The sequence below is a fragment of the Cyclopterus lumpus genome, chromosome 10 (assembly GCF_009769545.1).
Source record: "Cyclopterus lumpus isolate fCycLum1 chromosome 10, fCycLum1.pri, whole genome shotgun sequence".
NCBI lineage: Eukaryota > Metazoa > Chordata > Actinopteri > Perciformes > Cyclopteridae > Cyclopterus > Cyclopterus lumpus.
Genome location: NC_046975.1, coordinates 20696741 through 20724222, shown reverse-complemented (window position 1 = coordinate 20724222; position 27482 = coordinate 20696741). Strand labels below are relative to the sequence as shown.

At 40.8% G+C, this 27482-nt stretch overlaps 1 protein-coding gene across 1 annotated transcript in view; it reads left to right on the top strand.

The window, feature by feature from the left end:
- pdgfc (platelet derived growth factor c) overlaps positions 1 to 11007 on the top strand; it is a gene marked incomplete at its 5' end in the record, with an annotated part of 41692 nt that extends 30685 nt beyond the window's left edge. Inside the window, 4 exons of the mRNA XM_034543003.1 lie at positions 801 to 981; positions 8355 to 8562; positions 8751 to 8968; positions 9834 to 11007. Coding sequence (XP_034398894.1) covers positions 801 to 981; positions 8355 to 8562; positions 8751 to 8968; positions 9834 to 9947 — 721 coding nt within the window. The remainder of the gene's footprint in view (positions 1 to 800; positions 982 to 8354; positions 8563 to 8750; positions 8969 to 9833) is intronic.
- Positions 11008 to 27482: the final 16475 nt, after the last annotated feature.

The following is a 27482-nucleotide window of genomic DNA, read 5'->3' as shown; positions in this document are numbered from 1 at the left end:
AATGTGAAGTATGTGAAGAGTTGCTGACAGTGAAAATAGAAATATGACTCTGAATACTCAATATAGGAGGTTAGTAGATACACATTATTGCAGAATTATTTTTCGCATTTGCATTCTGCACTTTTTCATATTGTCCCAAAAAAAAAAAAAAGTCCAACATACACCAGCAATCATGTACATTTGATGATTTCCAAGAGAGTTTTCAAACGACTGAGTCCAAGACACCTGCAGTCCTCCACAATCAACACACAGTACAGTGTTGTAGGCTCAAGGTTTAATTAAAGCCATATTTCATTGACAACTCGTAGCATGGCTGTAATAGGTCTGTCAAAAGGCATCAGCAGCCATAACAGCTAAGAATAGCTGCTAATGCTGCACTGTCAACCAACCTGAGATGTGTCCTCACTGGCAATCTTCTGTTCATTTGACTTTTTTAATTCAGGCTGTAAATAAGAAACAAATCTCATCTCTCACAGCTAGGCTTTTTTTAATTTTTTTTTAATTTTTTAAATGAGGTTAAACCTTTATTTCCCTTGGGCAGCTTTATTGATATTAAAAAAATCTCACATTCAGACGGGGCAAGGCAGAGCCGAGGAGGAAGCGGCCGCGGCCGACATCAAAAGGTGGCGCCGAGCTCACAGCGAGCGCAATTAAAGTGAACTAACGTGCATGTGAAGAGATCTAAATGTGCCGCGCGAAAGCTCAAACGAAAGCCAAAATGGCGGCTGTGTGCGTCATAACTTGGAGACGAAAAAAAATTTACAGTTTGTGCACTGTGTGTGTCTCATTCACTCTACCAGGTACGACTTTGTGGAGATAGAGGATCCGACTGAGAACGCCGTCCTGGGTCGCTGGTGCGGGTCACAGTCGGCACCAGCTAGTCACACTTCTAAAGGCAGTCAGATCAGGATCCGCTTCATCTCTGATGAGTACTTCCCCTCCGAGCCGGGCTTCTGCATCCGCTACTCCGTCCTCCCTGTGGTACGTACAGTACAGCATTTCTCTGCCTCTCATCATCCCACACGGCAGTAAGCGATGCCTCTCTCACTGCAAGCACAATTAAAGATCATTTTAACTTGTTGCATAACACGGACGCAAGGTTTAAAGCAGGTGGGGGAAGAATTATGTTCAAGCCCTTCAGAACATCTGGCAACGTGGTGTCTTTTATTTGTATTATGTTATGATGTGCAGCGTATACACGTATCCCAACGAAATGTCCACCATCTTTGCGATGAGAGAGCGTACACCCTACTTTTTTTTTCCTTTTTTACGGACCCTGGAGTCGTCCTAAAACGTTAGAAAATCACACAACAAATCGAAAATAATGAACTTCAGAGGTTTTTCTCATTTTTATGGTGTCCGTATTGTTTCCACTGTTAAATCATCGAACCGTTATGTTCCATATCACCCTCACATATAAAACCATAAACCCCCGTTAACCTGCACTGTGTCTCAATGTCACCGATTCTTGATACTGGGATGGAGAAAATAAGTGGCTTCACATTCACAAAGAGGTCCTCTGACCCTTCGGGGTGGGGGGCGGGGGAGGGGGTGCATTCAAGACGGCTGAAAATAAAAGCAGAAATTAAGAGATAGAAGTGCTTTTTGTGTTATTTAACAAACGCTTGGGAGTAGTTTATAAAGGGTTACAGTTACAACGGCCCTTTGAGGGCAACCGCAAGGCTTGATGTGGCCCAGGGGGAAAATTAGTTTGACACCTAGATTATCTTGAAGATTGTCATCCGCTTCCCTTTAAACCACAAAAAAAAAAAAAAACGTACTTATTGTTAAAAATGTTTGCCAAAAAACATCCTTGTTCCAGCCCGTCTCTGACTCGGGTTAACTTTGTGTTATCTGGTTTCTTTTCAGGAGGAAGGAGGGGGGGGGGCATTTTTGTTTGGTTTCGCCCGACCCGGTCAGTATAACGAGCGGCGTATCCGTCCGGCTGATCTCATTTGCAGTCGACGCAAAAGACAAAATGTCATCTCGGAGGTTATTTCTGTGCGTCAATCTACAAAACGTGGCCACTCATGTTTCTGTGGGAAGAAGACTGTTATCTTTTTTTTCTTTTCAAAAGAAAAAAAAACTCCAATCCTTTGAATTTTAACTTAATCAGTGAGATTAGAACCGCTCTGCCTCCACAAAAATGTTCGCAGAACTTCTGTAAAAAAAAAAAATGTAAACGTTAAGACTTCTGTGTACTTTTAGCCATCTTGGTCTGGATCCACCCCCTCTCTTCCCCAGTCCTCATCCTCTTCCACTGCCTCACTTCTCTCGGTCCTGGTCTTGAGACCACACACACAGAATCGTCCCTGACAAAAGCCCGGAGATAAACTGAAGAGACGAGTGCCATGATTTAAGCTGTCATGTTTTTAGTTCTGTTCACTTTCTTTAAGTAAACAGTTCTCCTCCTCATTAATCCCTAATGGCCCGCAGCACCCTGGGAAATCTGACAAGCACAAATAGGCAGCTGAGGTCACCGACGGCACTTTGTATTCTGTCTGTGACTTTTTTTTTTGCTTTCCGTCTGCTTCAAAAGCTTTTCTGTTTTCTTCTCTTTTTTTCTCCATTCACGTCATTATTGCATTCTTTCTTCATCCTTAAAACCCAAAGCACACCGAGTGTCGAGCTGAGTATTAGAGCTGTATTTCTCAGGAATAAACAGAGATGTTAGGAGGGGAAAGTCGGTCATTGTGTGGACGAGCTCCCTGTGGTAGAGCCAATGGGGTTTGTCGAGTTAATGCAGATCGTTAAGTCACTGAAAACCAGGTTAATCTCCGGTGATGATAACTAATGTTGCCAATATATTGTATCAAATTGTACAGTATATTTACTGTAATAGGTTGTGAAGTCAGAGCCACAACTAAGGCCTTGCTCAATATAATAGAGCGGGATTCATCCAATAAAACACCGTGAGAAGGACTAAGTAATAAGTATGTTATTTAAGAGACAGAACGGCGTCTCTCCGTATGGTTCTATTTTCTTTTTTTCTTTTAGATGGTTAAATGTTGTTAGGGATATAGGCCTAATGGTAGGCTGCAGATACATGTTTGGCCTTTTTTGAAGCTTACCTTGTGTTTTTTTTGTGGGATTTAATTATTAGTTATATAGTTATAAAAGAAGAGTGTGGCGTCTAATAATCATAAGAACTTCCCGTTGGGTGCACTTTGGGAACATGATAAAAGAGCTTGAAGATCAAATAAAGTGTCCACTGCGGTGATCTAAGTGTGCGTATATCGTTCTGGACGTTTTGATACTTCCAGCACCTTAGCGAAGATGTGAGGCGGAGCGGCGGTTTTCCTGCGTTAGCTTAAAAAAATACGTCATTTTGGGCTGTTTCGGAATTCAAAAGTCAAACTTGGCAGGAGAATTAAATTATTCTCAAATGTCTTGTCACTGAGTATGTGATGGAATAAGAGACCGGGTTTGTCTTTCATATCCCAACTGGAGGAGGTGTGGAAACCATGAGGTGGGGGGGGGGAAGGAAGCTTTGGCCACGTTCAGACCGGCTCCCCTTTGAACTTTCCTTTACGATAGCACGCTAGAACAGCCGCACTCTGTTTCCTCTGTGGTCAACTCGTGCCACGCAGGGGCCGGCACTTTAGTTTATATTTAAACAAGCAATAATTCCTCCCCACCACTTCCATGGAATGGAATTGGGGGATGGAGAAAGGGGGGGGGGGGGGGGGGGGGGGAGAAAAAAATAAGACCCGGTCTGTAATTCACAGGAAGAGATTTTTTTTTTTTGGGGGGGGGAAGAAAAAAATAAGACCCGGTCTGTAATTCACAGGAAGAGATTTTTTTTTTTGGGGGGGGGGGGGGGGAAGCAAAGAAAAAAAAAGGCAGAGGCAAAGAGGTTGTTAAAACATAGAAGAGAAGGAGTCTGTTGAAGGGAGCATGAGGGGTGTTGAGTGGTGGGTTAAAGGAGCAAGCAAAACATACATCATTGTCTCTGTGAGGTCCCAATACAGAAGTATTAAACCCCGCTGAAGATGGCGGGGCCAGCTTTATTTATTTTTAAGATCGAAGACAGTTTTGCACACTGAATAAAAAGGTAGACGGGACAGAATAAGTAAAGGAATAAAATGCTCGTTAAATCAGACGGCAGTGCAGTATACGCTTCACCGTTGGCATGATAAAGTGAGGTCTGTTTTTACACCAACCTCAATTGCAGTGTGTGTGTGTGTGTGTGTGTGTCTCATAGTGAGAGGAAGAAAGAAAGAAAACACTTTCTTCACGCACAGCAGACCTCGTTGCTTACTCGAAGCCGTCTTGTGCAAAAGGAAGTGGTTTGCAGCGACATGCGAAAGAGAAGATATTGTTTTCCAGAGCTCTCCCGAGATGCTATTTCAGAAGTTTCATCTCAACATCGTTAGCCGAACCTGTCATTTCAGTCACCAGAAATAAGAGCGTGCGGTCGCAGCGAGCGTACGACGAAAGAGAGCTGGAAACGAAGTAATCACAAGGTTACGTCTTGAGGGGCAGGAGGTTAGAGAATGTGTCAGCGATAAGAGGAACATTTCAAGCTTTTACACTTTGTCTCTTTCGAAATACCCAATTATTTCAATAGAGTTGTACGTTGTAATCTTGTTAAATACCCGTCTGCTGCCCGTGCATTTATATGTTTACTTATGTTGTAAGATTCACAATTGTACGTTTTTCTGCAACTAACAGGACACTCGTGTTCTTTAAGGCTAACAAACTAACTATCGTTTGTTACGGTTATTCCTGTTTTAGTTTGAAAGTCCTCTCCCCATGTTTTTACTTCCTGCCTTTGTTTGTTCGACGCCCTTTTTGAGCGTCACCTGTTGCTCGTCAGCCATGCTGTCACCTGTCGCTCGTTACCTCCCTCCTTTTAGTCTCTGTTCTCCCCTTGTCTTTCATCAGCTCGTCTTCTTGGTCTTTGTCTTCATTGCTGCATGGCGTTTTGTTTATATCTTGTTTCTGCCTGTTTCACTTTAAGTATTTTTTTAAGTCTGCATTTGGGTCCTTTCTGCCTTTGCTGCTCCCTGCACCACGACTCGCATACAAACATTGCAATTGTAGCTAATTATGAGTCTGTTTTGTTCAGAAATATACAATATGGTTTTTTTTGGTCCTAAATCGTTAAAAATCTCAACCAAAATCTTGTATTTTCCTGTAGAAATCCGGATTATAATCTCTACAACACTGAGGTTTGGTCAGTTGACCTGCATCTCAAACTATCACACTCAGCGTTGCGTTACGTTGATTGCAAAAAATAAAATCATCCATCATATATCAAATCATAGATCTAGATTAATTTTGGGCGACTGGCTCACAGGGTCGCTAGCCCATGTCGATGTGCCCTTGGGCAAGACGCTTAAACCCTAAAATATCTCCCATAGCCGTGTATGAATCTGTGTGTGAATGTTAATTACTGCTAGTGCGCAGGTACAACATTAGCTCCTCCCATCAGTGTATTAATGGGTGTGAATGATGTCATCTAGTGTTAAAGCGCTTTACAAGTACAGGGCCACTAATTAATTATACTTATTCCATTACTCCTCCGATACTGGCGTCGTAATATTTGAAACGTGACGCACTGACACGCTGAACGCCAGCTACTGCAGTTGGTGGTCCGTTTCTTTTTTTCTTTTTTTTTAGTACTTTGTTTAAGACCGTCTTAAAACAGGAGCTCTCATCTGCTGCTTAAAGCTTTAATTCACACCATCTTGCCTGGTTTCTCTATCTGACGCCGGAGTTCGCAGAGCGCCGCTAATTGGGAGAGTGTTGCACCGTCGACATTCACAAGCTGTTAATGGTTTCCAGTCCACGCTGAAAGCCACTGCCGAGGCTCAACTCAAAAGAATCCCAGCTTTCCCACCATTGTCTGGAAATGCAGTTGTGCTCAGAGGACCTGTTTTGACTTGTTCTTACTGTATATGACCGGTTGTGTCTGCTCATCTCAGGAGGTGCCAAATGAACCAACGATATGTTCCGTGGTTATGATGGCAGCCTCGTTTAATGAGTCTAATCGGTGGCATGAACACAGCTGGGCATCAGCTGTGTTTTTTTTGTTTTTTTTTTTTAAGCCTGTGGTGCAGCCATGTCAAACCACCGGCATCTTAAAATCTACGACAAACGGACACTTTAAGTCTGAGTGTATTGCACAGACTTCCCCCTTTTTCATAAATCTTCAGGTTTTTTTTTTAGTGTCTTACGCATTGTATTCAATGTAAACCTGTCAATACACTTGCTGGTGTGTTTTAGCTAATTTATTGTTTGTCCGTTGTGTCCACTGGTTCTAAACCTGCGGGTCGTGACCCTCCCAAGGGGTCACTAAAGCTTCAGAGGGGTCGTGAGGCTTTTTTGATTTTTAAGGGGTTGGGAAAAACAAATAATATACAGTTGGCCTTAATCTCAGCATTTCATTAATTTCTGTGAAGAAGACTACATTATTATTATTATTATTATTATTATTCAAGATGTTAAATCACACAGGATAAGGTCACAGTAAAGACCTGAAGAGCTTTCGTCACAGAGCCCTCCCTCGCTGCTAAACATTCTCGTACTGCATTATAAAAGTACGCCATTAAAACAAGCAAACAGACAACGGTGAAGCATCAGCATTACAACACGGGAGAGAACACCGATTTTTTTTTTGGAGTGTGAAGAATTCAAAAAAACTTGCAGAGAGTTGTATTAGAAATGATTTCTAATGCGATATCCACAAGAATTCACCCAAATCGTTCCTTTTAAACAAACGTCCTGCAGTTCTACTACATACAGTTGTTCTGGATTGTTGTTTTTATGAATTGAAAAAAGCAGTTGTTAGTGGATAGAAAAGGTGCCAATGGTCAAGTCTTGTAGAAAAAATAACTACGTATATATCCATCTTAAATATATATGTTGGCTCTACCGGTGGTTGATTATAAATACACCCTTTGATATAAGCCTCTTGATGGATACGTTTTTGTCCAGGGTGGTTTTACAGCACCATGATTGAATATATATATATATATAATTTTGTTTGCATAAGTAGTAAATAAGAATCAAACCACAAATCTGTGCAATGTTGGTGTCTCTCTCAGAGGAAAAGAAAGCCTCACCTCCTCTAGCCATCATTTCTCATTGAATTCCTTCCTAATTCGGCTCTATAAGTCATCAAAGGGAAGCTACAGATTCCTGGAATCATTATTTATTTTTTTTCTTTTCAAACATTTCTGCTTAAAGCTTAAAGACGCAGCCAGCAGCCGATGTTTTCACAGGCTTCTTTTTTTTTTGTAAGTGTCACAATGTTGCCTTCTACCTGTCAGTCACCAAAGATTAGAGAGACCCAACGAGCTGACATGTTGGACAAACTAGGCGTCACAGGACTGAAAGGTTCCACAGATTAGCCTCTTCTCTCGCGGGGAGACCGTCACCCCGGGTATCAATCTTCTCTGTGACTGCACGCCGTAAGCCTGGAGGGCCGGGAGCTTGAAATGAAGAATACCGCCGCCTACGGGAGCTGAAAAGGACAAATGTTGTTATGCAAAGTGGGCAGAGGAGGTGACAGAGATGTGACCACATTTGATAATGTAACAAAACAAAAAAAAAATGATGCCATCAGTTGACGTCTCCACTTTAGTGCATTGAACGGTTTGGATACAAGTTTTTCATGTGTGTCTTGTTGGAGTTCAGATGCAAATTTGCTCTCAACCAGAGATTAGAAGTGGAGTCCCAAGCTTTTAGTTGCAGGACAATACCGTAAAAAAATGGTTTTCCCCACATTACAAATATCGCACATCTCGTCACCCCTGACTAATTAGTTCCTTCTGTGTTGTTTTCCTGTTTAAGTGTTTCGTAACCAAGAGAGCTCTTAAAGTCAATAAGTGTCTCTGGATGTATCCTCAGGCAGTAATGAGGCGGGTTTCTGGGTGTGGAAGCTTCAATATGTGTCTGGGACACAAGCATTATGTTTTCTCTGGCACAGTTCAGGAGGATTGAACCCAGTGTACGGGTCGATCAAACAAAAATTAAGCATATGAATGTGATCAATTTCCCTTATGCAACTTTATACATACAGTATATCAGTCGCCTCCATCTGCAATACTTGCACTATTATCACCTTTATGCACTAACATCCCCAATTCATTGTCATTGTTGTTTTTATTTTGTACATACCTGTTGCTACTCTGTCTTTAATGTCTTGTTATATTTATCGTGTCATTTGTATATTACATGTATGTACGACGAGAGCGTAACCGGAGTCAAATTCCATGTATGTGCACACATGGCCAATAAAGCTGATTCTGATTATAGATAAATACTGTATTTACTGAATAATTGACCTTTTTTCCTTTCTGTCTCTCTCTCTCTCCATCTCATCTGCCGGGGTTTCATCTTGCCAGAGTGTATCAGGAACCGAAGTCCCTGCGGTTGTCCCCCCATCCCAGCAGGGTATTGAGGACTTGTCAGAGGCGGTGGCAGGGCTGGGCACCGTGGAGGAGGTCATGAAGTACCTGGAGCCGGAGCGATGGCAGCTGGATATGGAGGAGTTGTACAAACCCACATGGCATGTGCTGGGCAAATCCTTAATCCTTAATAAGAAGGCCAGAGGTAGGATGCTTTGTAACTCGCACATTGTGAAAGAAAATACAAATAGTTTACTAAACAATATGATTTTGTTTTTAAAGCGCGACGTATTAAAAGAGCCGTTGATTAACAACTCAAAACTATAATATTTGTGTCAGAAAGACGATGGCAAAGTGATTCTGATCGTGACTTCTCTGTGTGTCTTCGAGGAGGACTTGATCTCAATCTGTTGAGGGAGGAAGTTCGACTGTACAGCTGCACTCCACGTAACTTCTCTGTGTCCTTGCGTGAGGAGCTGAAGAGGACAGATGCCATTTTCTGGCCGAGCTGCCTCCTGGTGAAGCGCTGTGGTGGAAACTGTGCCTGCTGCTCTCACCGCTGCTACGACTGCCAGTGCGTTCCAGCCAGGGTGACCAAGAAATACCACGAGGTAAATATATATATGTGTGTGATTGTGAAAGTACGAGGAGCGTGTAACCTGTATAGTCTATATAAACATTTCAGTTTATATTATGTTTACATAAGTTACACCCTTTACAGTATTTTCTAATTATACACAAGTTACAGCATAATGTGATAAACATGACATTTGTTGAGCACATTCATACTTCAATTTAGGGATTTCATGACCTAACATGTATAACCACTCACATATTGTAGTAGCAAGGCTCTCAGAAAAGCAATATTCCCATTACACTGCAAAACACTATTGTACTTTAATCACTTCTATACGGCTCAGAAACTGAGATTGAGCCTTTGGTTATTGGTATTATCAAAACTCTTTAGAAAAATGTTGTGCAATGGGTCAATTATGTCCTTTTTTAGGCCTTCGGTGAACACCTTGAAACCTGACACAATTGTTAACAAACTGGTATAATTTATGAATAAAGTACCCAGAGAGCAATGCTCTACAGCAGTGGTTCTCAAATGGGGGTATGTGTACCCCTGGGGGTACGCGAAGGCACTCTAGGGGGTATCTGATATTTACAAAAACGTATATTTAAAATGAGCATTCATCAAAAAATCCTTTGAAAATAGTTATTTAATAAATATTCAAGAACATATAAGTGTAAGTACTGAATTGTATATATTCTATATCAAATCAGACACGGATGGCAAAATGCTGCGTATTACTTCTTTTTTTTTCCAACCCAAAATGCTTTGCACTGGTTAGGGGGTACTCGGCTGAAAAAAAATATATATTTCACAGCGGGTTCATTACTGGAAAAAAAAAAGAAGCTTGAGAACCACTGCAGAAGTACAGCCGTTAACTAAAGCCTCCTTCTCTTCGACAGGTGCTGCTGCTGAAGCACCGAACCGGCGTCAGAGGCTTGCAGAAGTCCATGGCCGACGTGCCCTTGGAGCACCACGAGGAGTGCGCCTGCGTGTGCAAAGATGACTTGGACTGACCCGAGACCAGCGTAATATCTGCCACTGGAACCACACAGGATGTTAGAAATGAACGTCTGCCGCTCGTTGCGGCGTTCCGTATCTCGTCCACTTCGGAGCAAACTAGATTGTCCCTTTATCCTGTTGTCCTTTACGCTAATTGGATGAAGCAGAACAGACTGGAATCTAATAAATCTTCTGAATGGATCTGACTGCTGTGGAATAGCAATAGTGTGCCCTGAGTGCATTTTAGAGAGACAAAAAAAAAATGCACTGGAGCAGATCTGGACTATTACCTATGTGCGCTGAAGACTATTTCATTCAGCTCACAGATCAGAACATATAGGTATTTTCTCTTCTTTAAGCCAGTGAGGGCTGATGGTGTCATGGAAAATGGGAGCCTCTTTATTCAAGTCCTTTTTTTTTCTTTTTTTTTTATGTCGAGAGCTGGCTCCAGCTGATTTACTCTCTCCGCTCCTCTATTATTACCACCAAGGCAAAGAAAGGTGCTTTTTCATCAGCAGTTTTTTTTTTCTCTTCCTTTTTGCTCCCCTCTCGTTTCCTTACAGATTTAATCTGAAGCCGCGGTAATTGCTGAAATTGTCTCGCTAATGAGACCGTATTATGTGTAAATATTTCGTCTACATTTTTCTTTCTGTACTATCATGCCTTTTTTCTACCAAAGATTCTCAAAGAGAAGATCAAAGTTGCACATGTAGAATCAGTTGGGTGGTGTTCATTACAACTCTTAATTCTGTCTCAAATGCGCTCGCTTCAGGAATGCCTTCAGGAATGCCGAGCGTCACGCAATTCTCGCTACGTTTGAGATTGTTCATCGTCGATATTTATTTGTGTAATGAAAGGGAAACGTTAGGTCCAACATGTCTTGTTTGTTTGTGTCACTGTACAGTAGTATTAGCCTCCCAGTTTTCATTTTTAGCTATTTTTACATTGCCATTGTGTCATGGATGTTTTACAATTTTTTTTCCGTATGCCAAAGTTATTTATCTCTACCTTTTGCAATAACTGTTTGTGTGTATCATTGTACTGAACATCAAAAATAAATGCTTCCATTTTTAATTGGAGGTACGGTACGTGTATATATAGATATGGGCGATCCAAAACTATTGCTAACAATTTCCAAATGGTTGTATTTTCCAAAAGTCCAAAAGCAAAGACACCCCGATACTGGATATGTGTTTTGAAGACGTCAATGACACATATAATGGTTTTATTTAGGAAACAAAACTATATTTTATAGCCACTATAAGGTTAAAAGTATATCTCTCAGCAAAACATAAAAACACAGATGTATCGTAACGGTAAAAGAATTTTCTCCTCATAGTATTTCTGTTCATGTAGTTGTTGATAGAACAATGACATGAAAATGCAAAATGACTGGAGAGCGGTCGTTATGCTTCCTCAACGACATTTTGGCCGTTATCAGCTGTTTTGCTTTACTGTAATATTATTACTTTCCCCCAAACTTTTCCAAAACAATGATTTATATTACAGTTATTAAGCTAATGTTGCTGTCCAAAGAACACAGGGAGAGGGGAATACAAGATAGCATTGCCCCTCAGGTTTAACATGTTGCACCCTAAGTTGACATTTTTATAATAATAGCCAAGGTAGTAGGTGTATGGGTCATCTCCATGCAGCAGCACAACATGCAAAATGACTGCATGAAGGTGCATGTTGATAGGTGGTGTGCCACCAAGTACATTTTTTTCAATGGTATCATCTGCATAGAAATGTATCAAAAATGTATGATGTTTCCAAGTTTGCGTATCCCACTTAATTAATTATCCAGGTTTGTTCTGATGGCGTTAGGCCTCTTCAATGCTTCAGTTTTATACAATGATCTCAACAAAAGGTCAAGTGAGTGAATCCAAGTGCCCAACTAGGGTGACCATAAAAGTAACCCATACCTCTATAATCAATGCCAATTTCGAACCACTTGACACTGATTTTCCATATAGATACAGAGATAAACATAAGCTTTCAGCTAACCCACCGACCCATAGTCGGGGCGACTGTGGGTCAGTGGTTAGCATGCCCGTCTTTCAATCAGGGGCTTGGCAGTTCAATCCCACCCCTAGTCGATGTGTCCTTGAGCAAGACACTTAACCCTGCATTGCTCCCTGTAGCTGTGTCTATGGTGTAACATGTAAAGTGTCTTTAAATATCTTGAAAAGCGCTATATAAATTAAATGGATTATTATTATTATTATTATTATTAATAAAAAGTAACCACCAGGAAGTGTTTATCAAAGAATCAGGAAACCTTTAGATTGTGTGGTGAAGAGGTTGAGACTTGGCACACAAAGTTATCTATTGGCTTTGTGCGTGACTGAGTAAACCTGCCTAATATTAAAAGCATTAACTTAAAAACCTGAAGGCAGCACTTCTCCATTAAAACTTCTCGACGTTTTTCTTTCATTCACAAGCTCCTTATCAGACACTGACGTGGCGTTGTTCGCTCTCGGCCATCAGGTCACCCAGGAGGAGGCTCTCATTTGTCCATCTCACGCTGCTGTCCTGGCCAATTATTCTGATCTAATGTGCGCCCTGGCAGGCATTTGCGGTGACGCCAGATGCTACTGCATAAACCCGTCGGCTCCCAGTTCCCAGTGTGGTTTTTGTAATATTAAACAGACTGACTTCCTCAGTTGGTTCACTGTTTCTTTTTAGAGGAAACCTCACTGCTTTGGCACAAGATGTGACACAGCATGGGCAGTTTTTGTCTGGTTCATAGTGTGCTTGCGTATGCGCGTGTGTGTGTGTGTGTGTGCGTGTGTGTGTGAGCGTGCGTGTGTTCGTGCACAACCTCCCACCCTCTGCTCAATTCCTCCTGTGTGAAGCCAAGGTAACCTCAGTCAGGCTAAACCGCAGCATCATGGTGCAATTTAAGTGTCTTTACTTAACGGAAGAAACTTACATTTTAATCAATTTGGTCCCTGAGGAAAAATAAACTCTTAACTTGCACCCGACACAGAAGTGTCGGTTAACTTGTGGCCTGAAGTGACAAAGAAAAAAAAGGCAGCGTGAATAGAAACTCAAACTTTTCTCACACCGAAATGCAACCCCGCACCGTCACTGTGCCGTACATCTCACGGCCTCGACACCAGCGGTTGGTTGTTCAGCACATCAGATGTTCCCAATACTCGATGCTGTTGGAGTTTGACCTGAGGCACAATGAAAAGTCTCTTTCTGCCTCCCCCTGCGTACAAATCATCTCGACAATAGATTACAGGTCTGACCTTTCCTCTGCATATCCAACTCGCTGAAAAGATGGAGCCTTGTACACCTCTGGAGATTATTCTATAGAAAATGATAGATTCAAACTCAACTCAGTGCTTCAGAGGTGCCTGACATTTATTTTTCACAATGGAAGGTGTTAAGGGTGGCATCGTTTCCTTTATGCTCGTTCCCTTACGGACATGAAAATATAATTCAAACTGAACACCATATTCCTGTGTGTGTGTTCAAGGAACATTTATACACTGCGTTTGGAAGTGTGAAAGGATACGTGAAGGTTCCACTAGACTCCCAAGTTGATGTTGCTATGATTCTATCCAAATATATCTCAGTTTGGAAACCAAAAGATATACATTTATTGGTTTTACTATATTGCCGGCAAAATCAACGATATCTATAGAAAAGTGTTGCACCTACAATTGGAATTGTACTGTATCTCACGTCATGAATGGTCACATCATGAAGTGTTTGCACCGTTAAGCATTTGATTATTATTCTGCAAAAGGAAGTTGGAAAGGAGGCTGTGACGGAATTGCACCGCATAATGTTGTTGTCATAAAAGTAGTCAGGTATTTCTGATAGGGAACTTTTCAAATGGACAAAAGAGGACTGTCCCCTTTAGATTCAAGTTTGCTCACTTGCTTGTTTTGCAGAATATGGAGAATAAACTCCATCTGTCATACTTCTCTTTTCCCCAGAGTTTAAACATCTTCTGGGCCTGTATCAAATCTCAACCACCAGACCTTTATGGTCTTGCAGTTTCCACTCATCTCTGTCATTTCCCATCACTGCAAACTGTTCCTAGACTCTGTTGCTAAATATGCATTATGCACGATCTCCAAATAGATTCATCTAAATATATCTTCAAAGAAAACTGACATTTAAATTCACACTCCTCTAACAATCGAGGGATAGTGTGACATTTGTAAATCTTTGTCTCTATTCTCAAAGTGTTTTCCCTGAAGCGACTTGGGTCACACCTTGCAAGTGCATAGTTTGATACACAACAACCTCGCTTGGTGCATCTTAACGTAACGTTAAGTAACAAACACGACTATATTGTGTAACGCAGCATTTACGCAACACAACATTGCGGAAAAAACAATCGTAAAGTCAACATTTACTTTTGGTTTCACAAGGAACACGAACAGCGGTCTCCTGGGTGAAAGTCCTGTGTTTATTTGACACATCCAGCACCCTTCGTGAACTCTCTTGCGCGTTCTCCTCGTTATTCCAGCACGTAACTTTTTTTATTTCACGTCATTTTTAATAATGGTTCGCCGCACCACGTCACTAGCTCTGACCCAATAAAAAAAAAAGTCTAAATTCAAGACAGCCGTGGTTTGCAGAAATGTACAATGCCCAATAGATGTGATCCAGAAAATGATTTGCTATAGTCCCATCCTGTTTTCCTTCAAGTCACATTGTCATATCTACAAGACGTACATCTTGGAAGATTCACTACAGGTAAACATTTGCAACCACCCATCTCCTTTAACTGGCAACTGACGATACATTTCGACACGCAGTCTGAGAATCGATCTGAGAATCGATCGCAACTTGGGTCTTGGAACACCGACTGATGGGGTGGGGGGGGAATATAACAGCCCCATCCAGATGACAACCCCAGCATCTCTAATTGGTTCAATTATGGAGGGAAAAGGCCATATTGAGGAGTGCATGTTATGTTTTGATAATTATAGGGTGCTACAGTAGCGGTTTTCGGGGGGAATGTAAGGCCCTTGACTTTAATGGAGTATAAATCACGGGTCAGGAAATTATTTACGCAGCCCGGCAGAGGAAATACACTGTAGGTTGAATCATTTTGACAGATGTCTCTCATTGCAGCTTTCGTCTCCTCGTTACGTCCAACGTTTAACCACAGCGTGTTACCACACCAAGATGAAAGGTTTTCAGAACTCTGTAATGCACTATACATTCAACATCCTGCAATAAATCACGTACGCAACTGTGCCGTATACGACAATTTTACCACAGAGAAACCACAGGCAAAGTAGAGCGCTATGCCTGTTTGTATTGAAACTACTGGAAACATTTAGATTACATTGCAACCATCAATAATTTATAAAAGCAAAAATCATAAATTGTAAATTCGATGGACTCTGGCATGTTGTCAACTCCTCCCTGACTTAAGTCGCTCAGCAAAGGCCATCGGACTGAGACTTTATCCTGGAGCACCTCTGGGCCAGTGATGGTGTGTGAGCTGCTTTAACGTCACAGCGTATCTCCGTATCACTACAATGCACCCACACATGACATGGTGGCAGTGTCGCGGATCGCCGAGGGAACGGGACTGATGAGCTCTGACAAGCCTCTCACAGCGGACGCTATTACTCACAGACGTGCGACCCCGCCGACGGCCAAAAGGGAAATGCATCTTTAATAGAAAGCAAGGTCAAAAAGTCACGGTCTCCGGGTTTCACCCAGTTAATTGGCAGTGTGTTTCGCTAACCCCCGGAGGAACACTTTGTGAGTCTCTGATGATGAATTCAAACTAAGGGGAATACAGTTTGTCATTTTGTCTTCGGCATGCTATTTTAATATCCTGAAGGACAGGTTTGAAAAAAATAAATCATTAAATGAATTCAACGGAATGAGTAAAACTAAAGATGCTTCAGCTCCAAACCGGAGCATTCAAGCAGACTGATAAACACAGATTATCCTATTCAGAACCCGTTATGTCCTCAGCAGGCTCTGCTGACTAATGGTTTGGGCATGGTTAAGTACGGATAAATCACTGACATCGAAGTGGAAAGCTTCACACGTTGTAATTAAGGTGAAATTGTCAGAACTGACTATGCGCAAGCCACAGCACACATTGTTAGATGTCACAGGCAGATAAAGCACAGGTGTAATTAATAACTTCATTATGGCAGCCAGTTAATGGGCCCAAGTTACGTGCATGCTGGATTGTTGACATGATTTACTGGGAGGCATTGTTAAGGGGTATTGATTATTGATTTCCCTATTAAGCCAAACCTTCTTCTGTGGAAAAAAAGGTTTGTAGAGCTACCCTTAATATTTTAAGATTGAGTAATACAGTTGTACTAATTTAGTTGAATGTTAAAATACAGCCTGAATTTACGAAAATAGACGTTAACTCATCAGATAAGAGTTCTTCACTGATTACTTTTTGGGAATTGGACCCTGTCATGGCAGTGGGCTGATATGTCGTTGACCCATAGGAGACACATGCCACGTGGCCTGAGGTGGTAGAAGTCACATGGTGTGAGGGGGTCTCCAGGGCCCTGTGGGTAATCACTCACTTGAAGCTCCCTGTGAATGGATCCCGACAACCCTGTGATTATCCCTGGCACTGGTAAAGGAGACGTGTACCATTAAATAACCATTGACCATGGAATTTAGTAATCTCCATTGAAGTACAGGACATTGAAGACTCTTTTTTTATTGTATAAAACACACTAATTAGATTAATTTTAGAGTGAGTCTCCTCACATTTAAAATGTTTAACTCTTTAGCTAAAGTTATCCATAACCTGTCCAAAATCGCTGAAATTAATATTTCAAGTAATAATGGTTGTTGTTGATGTTGTTTTACAGATAATATCTTGGAGTTAACGGCAAAAATATTCATAGATACAAACAAACACAAAAAGGACGTGGAAATGAGGAGGGGAGGTTTCCCCTCCACTGAAATATTGTGATTACTGAAATGCAGATTTACTGTAGATTAGTCATTAGAATAAACTTTTCATATTGATTAAAGGCAATAGGCAGTTCTTATTGTGTAAAATCAGACTTTGTCTCTGGTACTGAGCACATGGCTTTATTGATATGGCTGTCAGGCACAGCAACGCTATTACATTTACACAACTTGTTTTTCTACATGTAATGAGGTACAGTTGTTTCTTATGTTATTTTGAATAATTATCTATGTTCTCTGCTTTAGTTCACACCGCAACTAAATCATCCCATTATGGAAGAAGTATACTGTAAAATTCAAGTCATAACTTCACTGCACAAATCTCACTTTGTGTAATTCAGCTGCCATAAGTACCGAGGCTTGCATGATACATTAGGTCTGTGGTTGCTCATATTTAGATATCCCTCTTTTCCGCCCCAGTAACAAAAAAAAAAAACGTTTCCTTTATAGAGTTAGCTCCCAGAAAATAAAACCATTAGTTTCATGTAGTCATTGATCACGTCCTTTGAAGGTAGCCACGGTGACTGCCTCCTTTGCTCCGCTAGCCGGGACATGAGGGCTGACTGCTTCTCCGTGTTAGCTTTTACATCGGAGTATTAGCCAAACACAAGGGCCCTCTGTCACGCGCTAGACAGAGATTGATGGTCTCTAATGCCACTCCATGTTTCCTTCTGAGGGTGAAAGGGTGACGTGGTACCATATGTAAACAAGACTTTTCCAGGTTGTGTTGTTTCAGAGACGTGTAAGAGTATATTTAGCCGCGTTGCATGGATGACCTCTTAATTTTCTTTTTTTTTTATACGGATGTAAGAAAGCTTTGGTAGAACTAATCTTCACGGTTATCTACAAAGTTCTTGAAAATGCCCCGAAGTTTGGCATAAAAAATATTAGATAAAAAGATGACGCACAAAATTAAATTAAGAGGAACTGTTTCTAATTGCAGTATCTCATAAGTAAAGTAACATTGCTAGTTTAATACGAAATATTAACTGAAGAACCCTTTGTTACTGTTGTTTGGGTTTTTCTTCGACATTTTTTCTTTTTTTTGTAAGCTATACATTCATTATGCGAAAGAAGCAGCAATTAGTCGCATAATTGATTAGTTGCCCGATTTATCTGCAACCATCTTGACATATCGACCAACCGTGGAGGCAATTTTTCATGCCAAAATAGCAGAGAATGGCGTGTAACGTCTTCCAAATGTGGAGATTTCCTGCTTTTTTTCTTTATTTTATATCCAAGTAAACTGAATATCTTTGGGTTTTTGGACTGACAAAACAAGACATCTTAAAAGACATAACCTTGGGCTTTGAGAAAAATGTTTCTGTTGGAAAAAGAAACACAATATATTTTGTAAAAGGTTTTGAGTTTAAAGTTCGCTTTGCAGCGTTAGATCACGGATCAAGTGCGTAAGGCCCCCGGAGACTCTGACCATCACCGGATTGTTTTCTTTTCTACACGCCTGGACTTGCCCCATTGCCTCACTTTTTAGTCACACACGTAAATGGGCCGAGTCAAATGGTTCATCCTGTTTTCATTTTTCGACACTGTTTGAAATGAGGGTCACAGACCACATGTGGAGGCACAACAGAGGTCCCAGTCAGCAGTCCTCTAAATGTCCCATTCATGGCCGGGGTCGCTGCCGAGCCAGTTCTTAAAAAATCTACCCGACTGATGTGGTCACGAGAAGAAAAAAAAACACAACGGACTGGGGGGGGGTCAGTTTACACTACGTCCGGGAGAGAAGGTGTACAGATTTAGGAAACCAGACTTTCCAGTCATTCAACTTCTGGAAAATCTCAACGGAACATCGCTCATAATTATACGAGGTACCGGTGAACACCCAACATCGGTGCCGATAGCATCAGCGCAGCACTAATCTAAAGCAAATGTTTGTCTTCACTTGAATCAGTCGAGCACACTGCCCCATCTAGAAATTAAAAAGGCAGCCCTTAAAAATCGCATTATATTTAATGAGACACACACCGAAGGAGAGCTCTGAATAAGTTAGTCTGTCTGTGTTTCCTCCTCTCGGTTCACAATGTGGACAAGTATTTCAAATGAAGTCCTGAGTGAAGCTAAAATAAACTCTCCCGTGACATAACCTTATAAACAGAGACCGGCCAGTCTCCTTTTAAGGAAGAAAGAACCATGTTTGAACATACCACCATTTCTGAAACATAATGATGGGCAACATGCACTTTGATGGGAGACCAAAGCCAACATATGCCAAGTGTTTTGCTCTCCGGCCAATCTCTTAAACTAAATCAGCCTCACTCTGTTTTTTAAAAAAAACTTTTTTTTAAAACTCAGTCGCTACCACCACTTATTTCTTCTGGCTCGCTCACATTTCCCCCCCCCCCCAAAATCAGATCATGTTCTCTAGGAGCATTTCTATCCACAAATGCCCAATCTGGTCCCAAGGGGTGCTCTTGACTTTGATCACCAGCTGTACTCCTCTAAGCAGGAGTCAGGGGAGACGGACGTGTTGCGTACATCTTCAGCTGTGATCATTTGAAGGTCGTGATGAGTCTGTAGGGTGAACTGATTTTCCTCGCTTTCTTCATTCCTGTTCTTATATAAAGCCAAGTGATTCACTTTAGTTGTTCTTTGGATGATATCTACATTTGTGTAGATGGTTTGTTGTTGCTATCTCTGAAGGACTGCCAATACTTACCTTATTTGACATACTGGTAATTGGCTATGATGTAACCTATCCACAATACAGACAAATGTGTTTCTGCAATCAGTTGCATCCATGAATCCATTCATCCACGTAGCATGTGAAACATAAATGTATATAATTGACTTTAGCCCTCCAGTAGATTTCTTACAGTGGTGAAGACACAGAGAAAGATTGACCGGTGACGAACTACCTTTTTAAATTGGTACCTCCATGCCGTTACGACTCTATGCTCCGAAGACTTAAAAAAAGGCGACCTTGAAGTGGAAGCTGTTATGATTGATTATCAAACCGTTATGATGTCGGTCCAGAAATGCAGACTTTGGAAGATCCAGTCCCTGAACTGGGACACAGTTATTGTGCTAAGTGAAGACTCTTTCAATCAAACGCAAGAGAGGCTTCTGAGTGTCTGCCATTGTTTCGAAGTAATGGATGCAAACACTCCCTGAAACTGAGTGTAGAAAACCCACTAGGTTCAAAATTACTCCCCAGATATCTGAACATTAATTCAGACAATGTCCAGAAGCTGCACAAAAAGAATTCGTCAAATTAAACTGATAACTGCAATCCGAAAATCAAAATATGCTGTAACTTAGTTTAGCAGGGGGAATTAATGTCAGTCATATGCTACATGTCAAGCTGCTTTAAGTAGACACCTTGAATTGAATATTAAGTAAGAATCTCTCCTCAAGTTTCTCTGGAAACTTTTATAAATGCTGAAATAAAATGAAATCCAAAACCGAGTTACTGCAATTCATATTGCAATTATTTAAACAATTGCATCATGTTTTTTTGTCGGTAGTGCGGTGCAGCTGTGGTAATTATCCGGTAGATAATTACAGTAAATTGATGATATCTTTTTGTTGCTGGTGATTTTCCAACAAAGACATTTGACAGGACCTGTAGTTAGATTTGCAATCAGGATTTTTTAATGTGTTGTAAAGAGTAACCTTTGATGTCAGAATGACATGAATTCAGCTCTCAGTATAAAAGTTTTGCCTCGGTTCTCCGCTTCTCTTTTCTCTTGAGACTATCTGGCAGTTAGTGGGCCGCATGGGTTTTATACTCAACTGCTGCGGTTTTCCTAATAAAAAATGTCTTTGAAGTCAGAGTCAGATAAGATCAAACATTCTTATGTAAAACTGTAACAGAATTATTAAATACAGAACGGATTTCTTTGTCCCGCTCTTTGTCTGTAAAAGGGATCAAAGCCGTCCGACACCCCCAGGTATTGGCTTGAATAGGTTAAAGTAGCACGATGGGACTTGTGCATCCCTGACGTCCCAAAAGTTACGCATCTTTGCATCTTCAACAAGAAAACTTTTTAACGGCAGTGAAAGTATTCTACAAGTTCGAAAAGGGATTGAGGTTAAAGAATGCAACTCTAAACAACACTGGCAATCTGTTTGAGAAAAAGGAAGAAGAGAAACAAAAAGAAAACACATTGTTGTGCTTTTCTTTCAGTGGCAACACAACATTATCACCCGTCCAATCCACAGAGACATTGAACAAAAGGATCAACATTGTCATTGAGCTCTGCATATTGGCACAGAGGTGGATTTTCTTGCACAAGAAGACTGTATTTCATTTTTTTTTTTCTTTTTTTTTTTTTACAGTGGCAGAGTTATTGGATAGATTCTTAAAAGTGGTCCTTTGGCATTGGCAAACCATTTAAAACAGAGTCTTGAGCCTTTCGTAATTTATATAGACTCTTCAAAGAATAAGTACTGACTTCACTTTACATATGACTACGATTTCTTTTTGTACATGCACAGCACTACATGAAGTTGACGGGGCGTAGAGGCTGTTTTCATCTCAAAGTACAGTGTGCCAAGTAACTGCAGCTGAAAACGAGGCTGTTTTTATTGGCTCGTGGAGAGTTTAGAGCAGGCATGGCCAGCAGTGTCTCAAATAGCTTGTGAGGTCCTGCCTTTGCTTTCAACTTCACGAGAGTGAGCGAATTCACTTTGTAATTATTTGAACTGCGAAACAATTATTTACATTCCATCTAATTGATAAAAGCTTCACCTCCACATGTTTTGTTTTTTTTTACAACACTTGATGATGCACGAGGTGCTACCAGCTCATACCACCCAACCCTCGTAATAGTTAATATTACTGTGGCAAATGGGATGGGGACTCAAGACCCTGGCTCTGCTACCTCATTTACGACTAAATGCATATGTGGTTGGAGCCGGTATTTAATGAGAACAGAACTTTAGGGGAGCGCAAGTCAGATGCTGTTGCTTTATGTGTAAAAGATGTGAGGAGTGCATTTACCGTGCAGCATCCCACCATTTAAGGTAAAGAAAGCCCTTTTGAAAGGAACCCTGTCGACATTTCAAAGAACATAAAATATGTTCACCTTCATCCTGCATTCGTCTGATTATCTGGTCGGCTGATGAGGTCTTTGTACACGTTGTACATGTCTGAGTTGCATCATAAAACTTTTACGTTTACTGATCTTCACTTGTTATCAACGTAAAACTGTTCAGTGTGATTCTGATTCTGCCACATTAAATCAATAGGTTTATTTTAAGTATCTAAGATAGGAATGGAGAAAAGACACAAAAATACAGTAAAAGAATAAATAATACATATTTACTAATGTAGATCATCATTTTATGGAAGGAGAAAGAACAGTGTGAAAGACCGCTATTCTATATGTTTATATTGATATATTGCCATCATTCTGATTTAAATATGAAGGAAAAAGAGGAAGAAGAATGAAGTAAGGAGCAACATTCAACATGTGCGATCACAAGAAAATTATTAATATTAAGAATAATGAAGTATTTGAAAATAAACTTGCAGAGACACAGCAGCAGCGATATCCAGACCTGCAGTTCACCACATGTTTCTACGTGCCACCACGGAAGCAAGTTCAGGAGCAGTTTAAGATTTTAATAAAGTTGTTTAACTCCCCTTAAACTATTTTACAATATTACTTTTGTTTGAGCTCACGGGCTATTACTGTTATACATTTTGGTGTAATGTAATATTGGTGCAACAATAAAGTAATTCATTTATAGTAACCGTGTTAAGGCTGAAATGTAAATGCCTGGCACACAAAAGCCGAGGACACACCCCAGCCAAACCACATATTTTCTAAATGACTTTAACAATTGTGTTTGCTCATGAATGTCAAACATCTGCTAATGTAAACGTCTGCCTTGAAGTATCGCCAAATCCAGCCTCAATAATAATCGGAATGTTGAATTGATTTCAGAAAAGTTCACCCTGAGGCAACGGTTACTCGAGCCAAATATTTTGTTCATGAAGATTTTGGGAATTAACTGTCAAAATGGTACGGTATTGTCTAATGTCTAAAGACAGCACAAAATATTACCGGTGGGTGAAGGAAAAATACACTTAGAATGTAATATAATCATAAAATTACAGTAGAACAACTACCAGACACTGCAAACTCTCAGGAACGGGCTTTAGGGAAATGTATACAAAGCTATTGGAAAGAATCAAGACTACCACATCCTTATTCAATAACAGCCTTCAGATTTTGTTTAAATACGACATTGTGCTCCACTGTTTGGATATGGGTTCAATAATTTGGAACTGTCAATCCCACCATTCAGTAAGATAAATGGCTTTCCGTAGGTTTTGACCATTGTACTTCAAGCTGATTTAACCTGTTTTCCCTTTGTGGATGGTCCACCTGTGGATGATTTCAAATGGACCCCCGAAAATGTAGAAAATGGTGTCCCACAAAGATCTTTATAGGGTCCCCTGCCATGTAGTCTATAGATAACATGATATATCAAGTTATCTATATACTACATGGCAGGGGAAATTGGTGTCCCACAGGGATCTTTATTGGGTCCCCTGCCATGTAGTCTATAGATAACTCGATATATCATGTTACACAAGTTGATAGGAAACTTAAAATGGTATTCTTGCAAGAGAGCAGAGCTGGTTTTATTTATTTTTTATTTTATATCCTACAATATATGCTCATGCTAGTGCCACTACCTTTAGAGAGTGTCAGGATAGCTATTGCACGCACAATTGTCATGTATGAATATATACAATTTACCACGATCAGTTACTTTTCTTATGACTGAAGCTGTATGTTGTTATTTGGTATCAAATGTGTATGTCTTACAATGTTTTGTCTGCCTGTGTGGTGATTTATTGTGACGTCCTGGATAAATAAAACAACCATTACAACCTGAAGCCGTAATAAAAAAATAAACCAATCAATATCTTGTGCAGACAGACAATCAACGCAGTGTTCTTCGAGAGGGCCTGATTTTAGTTTCCAACAGGGAGAAAGAAGGTGACATAAATTCTAAGATCACGACGCTCCAAATGTTTTTATGATGGGACCGTTCTTTGCCTTCTGGGAAAAAAAGGAATTTGTTGAACGTAATGGTTTCCTACGGTAACCTAATAAAAGAGAGCGCGACCATCCCGACGGAGACGCCAACGTCTCTTTTTGATGCATCACTCGGGTCAGTCGGGCAAATCTTTTTGGAGCCAAATAACCACAGAAACACTTCTATTTAGTATGTATAAGCAACCTTTAATAAATCATTTATAATGTAGTTGGAAGCTGATGTAAATGTTTTTGACGTATATTGAATGACACTATAGTAAAAAACACATTTACAATGTCTTAATAGGAGAAGTTATAAAACTATATAAACAAGCACTTTAACATGTCCTTATAGCTGCTCACACACGTTATAGCGTGTCAGAAAATATATTTTTAAATTTTCCTATGAATAGAATTTCTATGAATCTAAATAGGGGGACTTAAAGTAAAGTGTACCCAAAACCTCATACACATGCTTACTCTCACTTGTTTTGTATTTGGCAACGCTACTACACTGTGAGCATTTAGCTAATCCTAAATTAATCTGAGCGAGAGTCTGTGAGTCATATGTGTAAATCTGATTAAAAACCTTGAAATTATTATTGCAGTTTGATTGTACGCTGACGCCCACAATGGTTACAGATTATCAGGTTTATTTTGTTGTTATTTTGTTCCATTGGCATGTGATGTTGCACTTTTTCCTGCAGCAGATCTACTGCTGTTTGGTTGATCGTTTTGTAACTATTTTGCATTGAAAAAGCTGAAATTACAGGCTGATGATAGAGCGGAGATGATATAAAAAAAAAAAATGAACTCTGTGGGAGGAAGCATGTAGGCATTGGTGGTCTGCCACTGCTGGCACCAACTCAAGAGTGTTTCCACTGGAGATGCCAAGTGCACGCTGTGCCAAGAGAGAGATGGATCAAGGCGACGGGCCGTGGTGTCCCCGTGTCTCAGATCACAGAAGGTAGACTCTGCAGGGGAACCTGGGAAAATCCGGAGGTGGTAAACGGTTTCTGATTCGCTCTCTCTCTCTCTCTCTCTCTCTCTCTCTGTCTGCGACTCGCCCGCGCATCAAACCTCTGCGGCCCGTTTTCATTTAGATCAAAAGGGGCCCAACCCCAATTCCGAGCACGCAAACACAGTGAAACATCTGCAGCGGAATCCATGATAGTTCCCCCGAGGATTTTTTTAAAAATTTTTCAAAGTGGACATATTAAAACAAACTCCTCCGTGCTGCCGGCCCCACCCCTGACCACTGGTGCTCTGACCACTCTGTGTTCACATCTGTGCTGGTTTGAGAAGGGGAATAACCAAAGCCTTTTCCTAATCGTGAGAAAATGAGCACAAATATTTTGGATTCTCGTGTGTCCTTTTTAGTTCAACCCATCTGAAATACAGTCGATGAAATACTGCGGCTCATTGGCATATTTGGCAGGACGGGATAAGCCATTTCTTCCAGTGAGCATTACTAACATTTGTCTCATATCAACTGCCATTTCTCACATACTTCAGAGATGATGATCTATGCTGGCTTGTATCAAAATTTAAACCAGATATTCAGACCGCCGAATCTGCACACAAAACATTGGCAGTTAGCTCCCGCTTCTGGCGGATTTAGCTTCACTTATATTCAGAAAAAAAGATGATTAGATTATTAATCCCTTTACTTGACAAGCCCTGACACCTGTAATTTTAATAGAAATAAAGGGCTCTTCAACATCTTTTTGTCGGAGGCATTTCAAAACTCAATACAATACAGTAAGACATCATATATGGCATGCCCTTGTGTAAGTGCATTGCTAATTCAGAAAATAATACGTATTGTCTTTGATCAGATATGCATGGTTACAAAACGACGAGCAAGATAGTGCAACAGCTCGGTGGTCTAAAAAAGGCCCACTCTCTGGCTTTCCTGCAGGATAGCGTTGCTATGGAAATAGGCATCCTGGCTGGCACACGGGAGAGACTTCCTCTGTAAGCAGAGTTCCTTCATGCAAACATCTCCCTTGGGCAACACAGAAATGAGACTGGAGAACATGTGTTGGGGCCACTGTGGTTGAAAAAGGGTGATGATGCCCTGGTACGTGGAAGGATGTCCGCTCTTAAATGCACACGGGCGAGTCCACAAAGTGGATGACGTCGTCGGTGGCTACGTTCACTCCTTATTTACCGTCGGTGTCTGTATGAATGAGCGATGGGATTTAAAGAGGGGGTTAAGTCATTACAAGAAAAGCCGTAAAGAGCAAGAAGGACTGACAATCATGGAAGCAAGCCAAAGGAAATACAGGGACACTTGAAATTCCAGTTTGTCGACTCACTTGATCATTTAAAAAAGGAGTGGGTTTATATGTTTGGAGGCTGCAGCGCTGGTCCACACAACCGGTTGCCAGGCAACCCCCCCCCACCCGCCAGCTCCTGGAAGTGAAGTCTCTTGAGTTAAACCTTCGTGCACGGTGGGTTTCATCAGTCAATCCTTCCAAACACAAGTCAGGCATTTCATTTAAACAACTTAGACGGGAGTCAGCCCGGAATTTATAAACGGCAATTAGAGAAGAGACACACACAGATGCACACATTGAGCCGATTATGTGATGCTCTCGCAGCGCTTTTTTTTGGTATTATAAATTGTCCGTATTACCAGTCGTAGTAAATCAGAGGAATGAATCTATGACGGCACATATTTATAGATATACGTTTTAGGCACCGTGGCGGTATAGAAAGTCAAATAAAAAGAGGAGGAACTCACTTGCCCTTTCTCGCACTTAAGCGTGGACTAAATGACTCTGCTTAATAAATGTGCAGAGAAAAAGGAGAGAGAAAAAAATAAGATTCAACTGGAGGAAAACCACATAATCGGAGTTCCTGGTGAGATTTGAGCTCACACACCTATATACACGTCAACTGGAATCCCATAAAGCCCGGAGAAGCAATTCCCTCTGGTCGTCAAATGAAAATGAGGTCAACTTCGTGTTCTGTGGGTAAAAAGTACTTTAAATTAGTTACACAAGCAGGAAATACCATTATGAACACAATTAATCTACATATGAAATCCTACTTCCACTCGAAGTAGTTGGTTGTTGGCCCTGGACACAATGCAGGTCAAGCCCAACACATTCTCACTGGCAGGTCGGCGGCCCTTAACTTTAAACTCCGTTGGTGCTGTGCACATATCTTTTCTTTAAATAAATTGGTACCCGAAAGAGTCTTTTTCAAAGTGTTTACCATGACAGACGACCCAGTACTTTTCTGTTAGATATGAGGCCACGGCTAGGAGATTATGACATCATGCTTCGAATTAAGTTTACAAAATGAGGTGGTTGTTGTTGTTTTTCCCTCCCGTTTGGCTCTGACTTTATATTGTGCCTGTGGGTGAGTGTTGAGACCTGGAAAATCTGCCCATTAAAATGCCAAGGCGAGACGTTTTAGACCTCGTAAAAGATCTGCTGTCTGGTCAGAAGATAAAATTGCACCCACGCTTTCCTTTTTGTTCTTTTCCACTCTTTTTTCTTTGCAATCAGTCTCTCAAAGGTTTTAATATAAAGGTGGTGCCACCAAAGAGGACAAAACGGAGTTCTTCATAATTGTGGACAA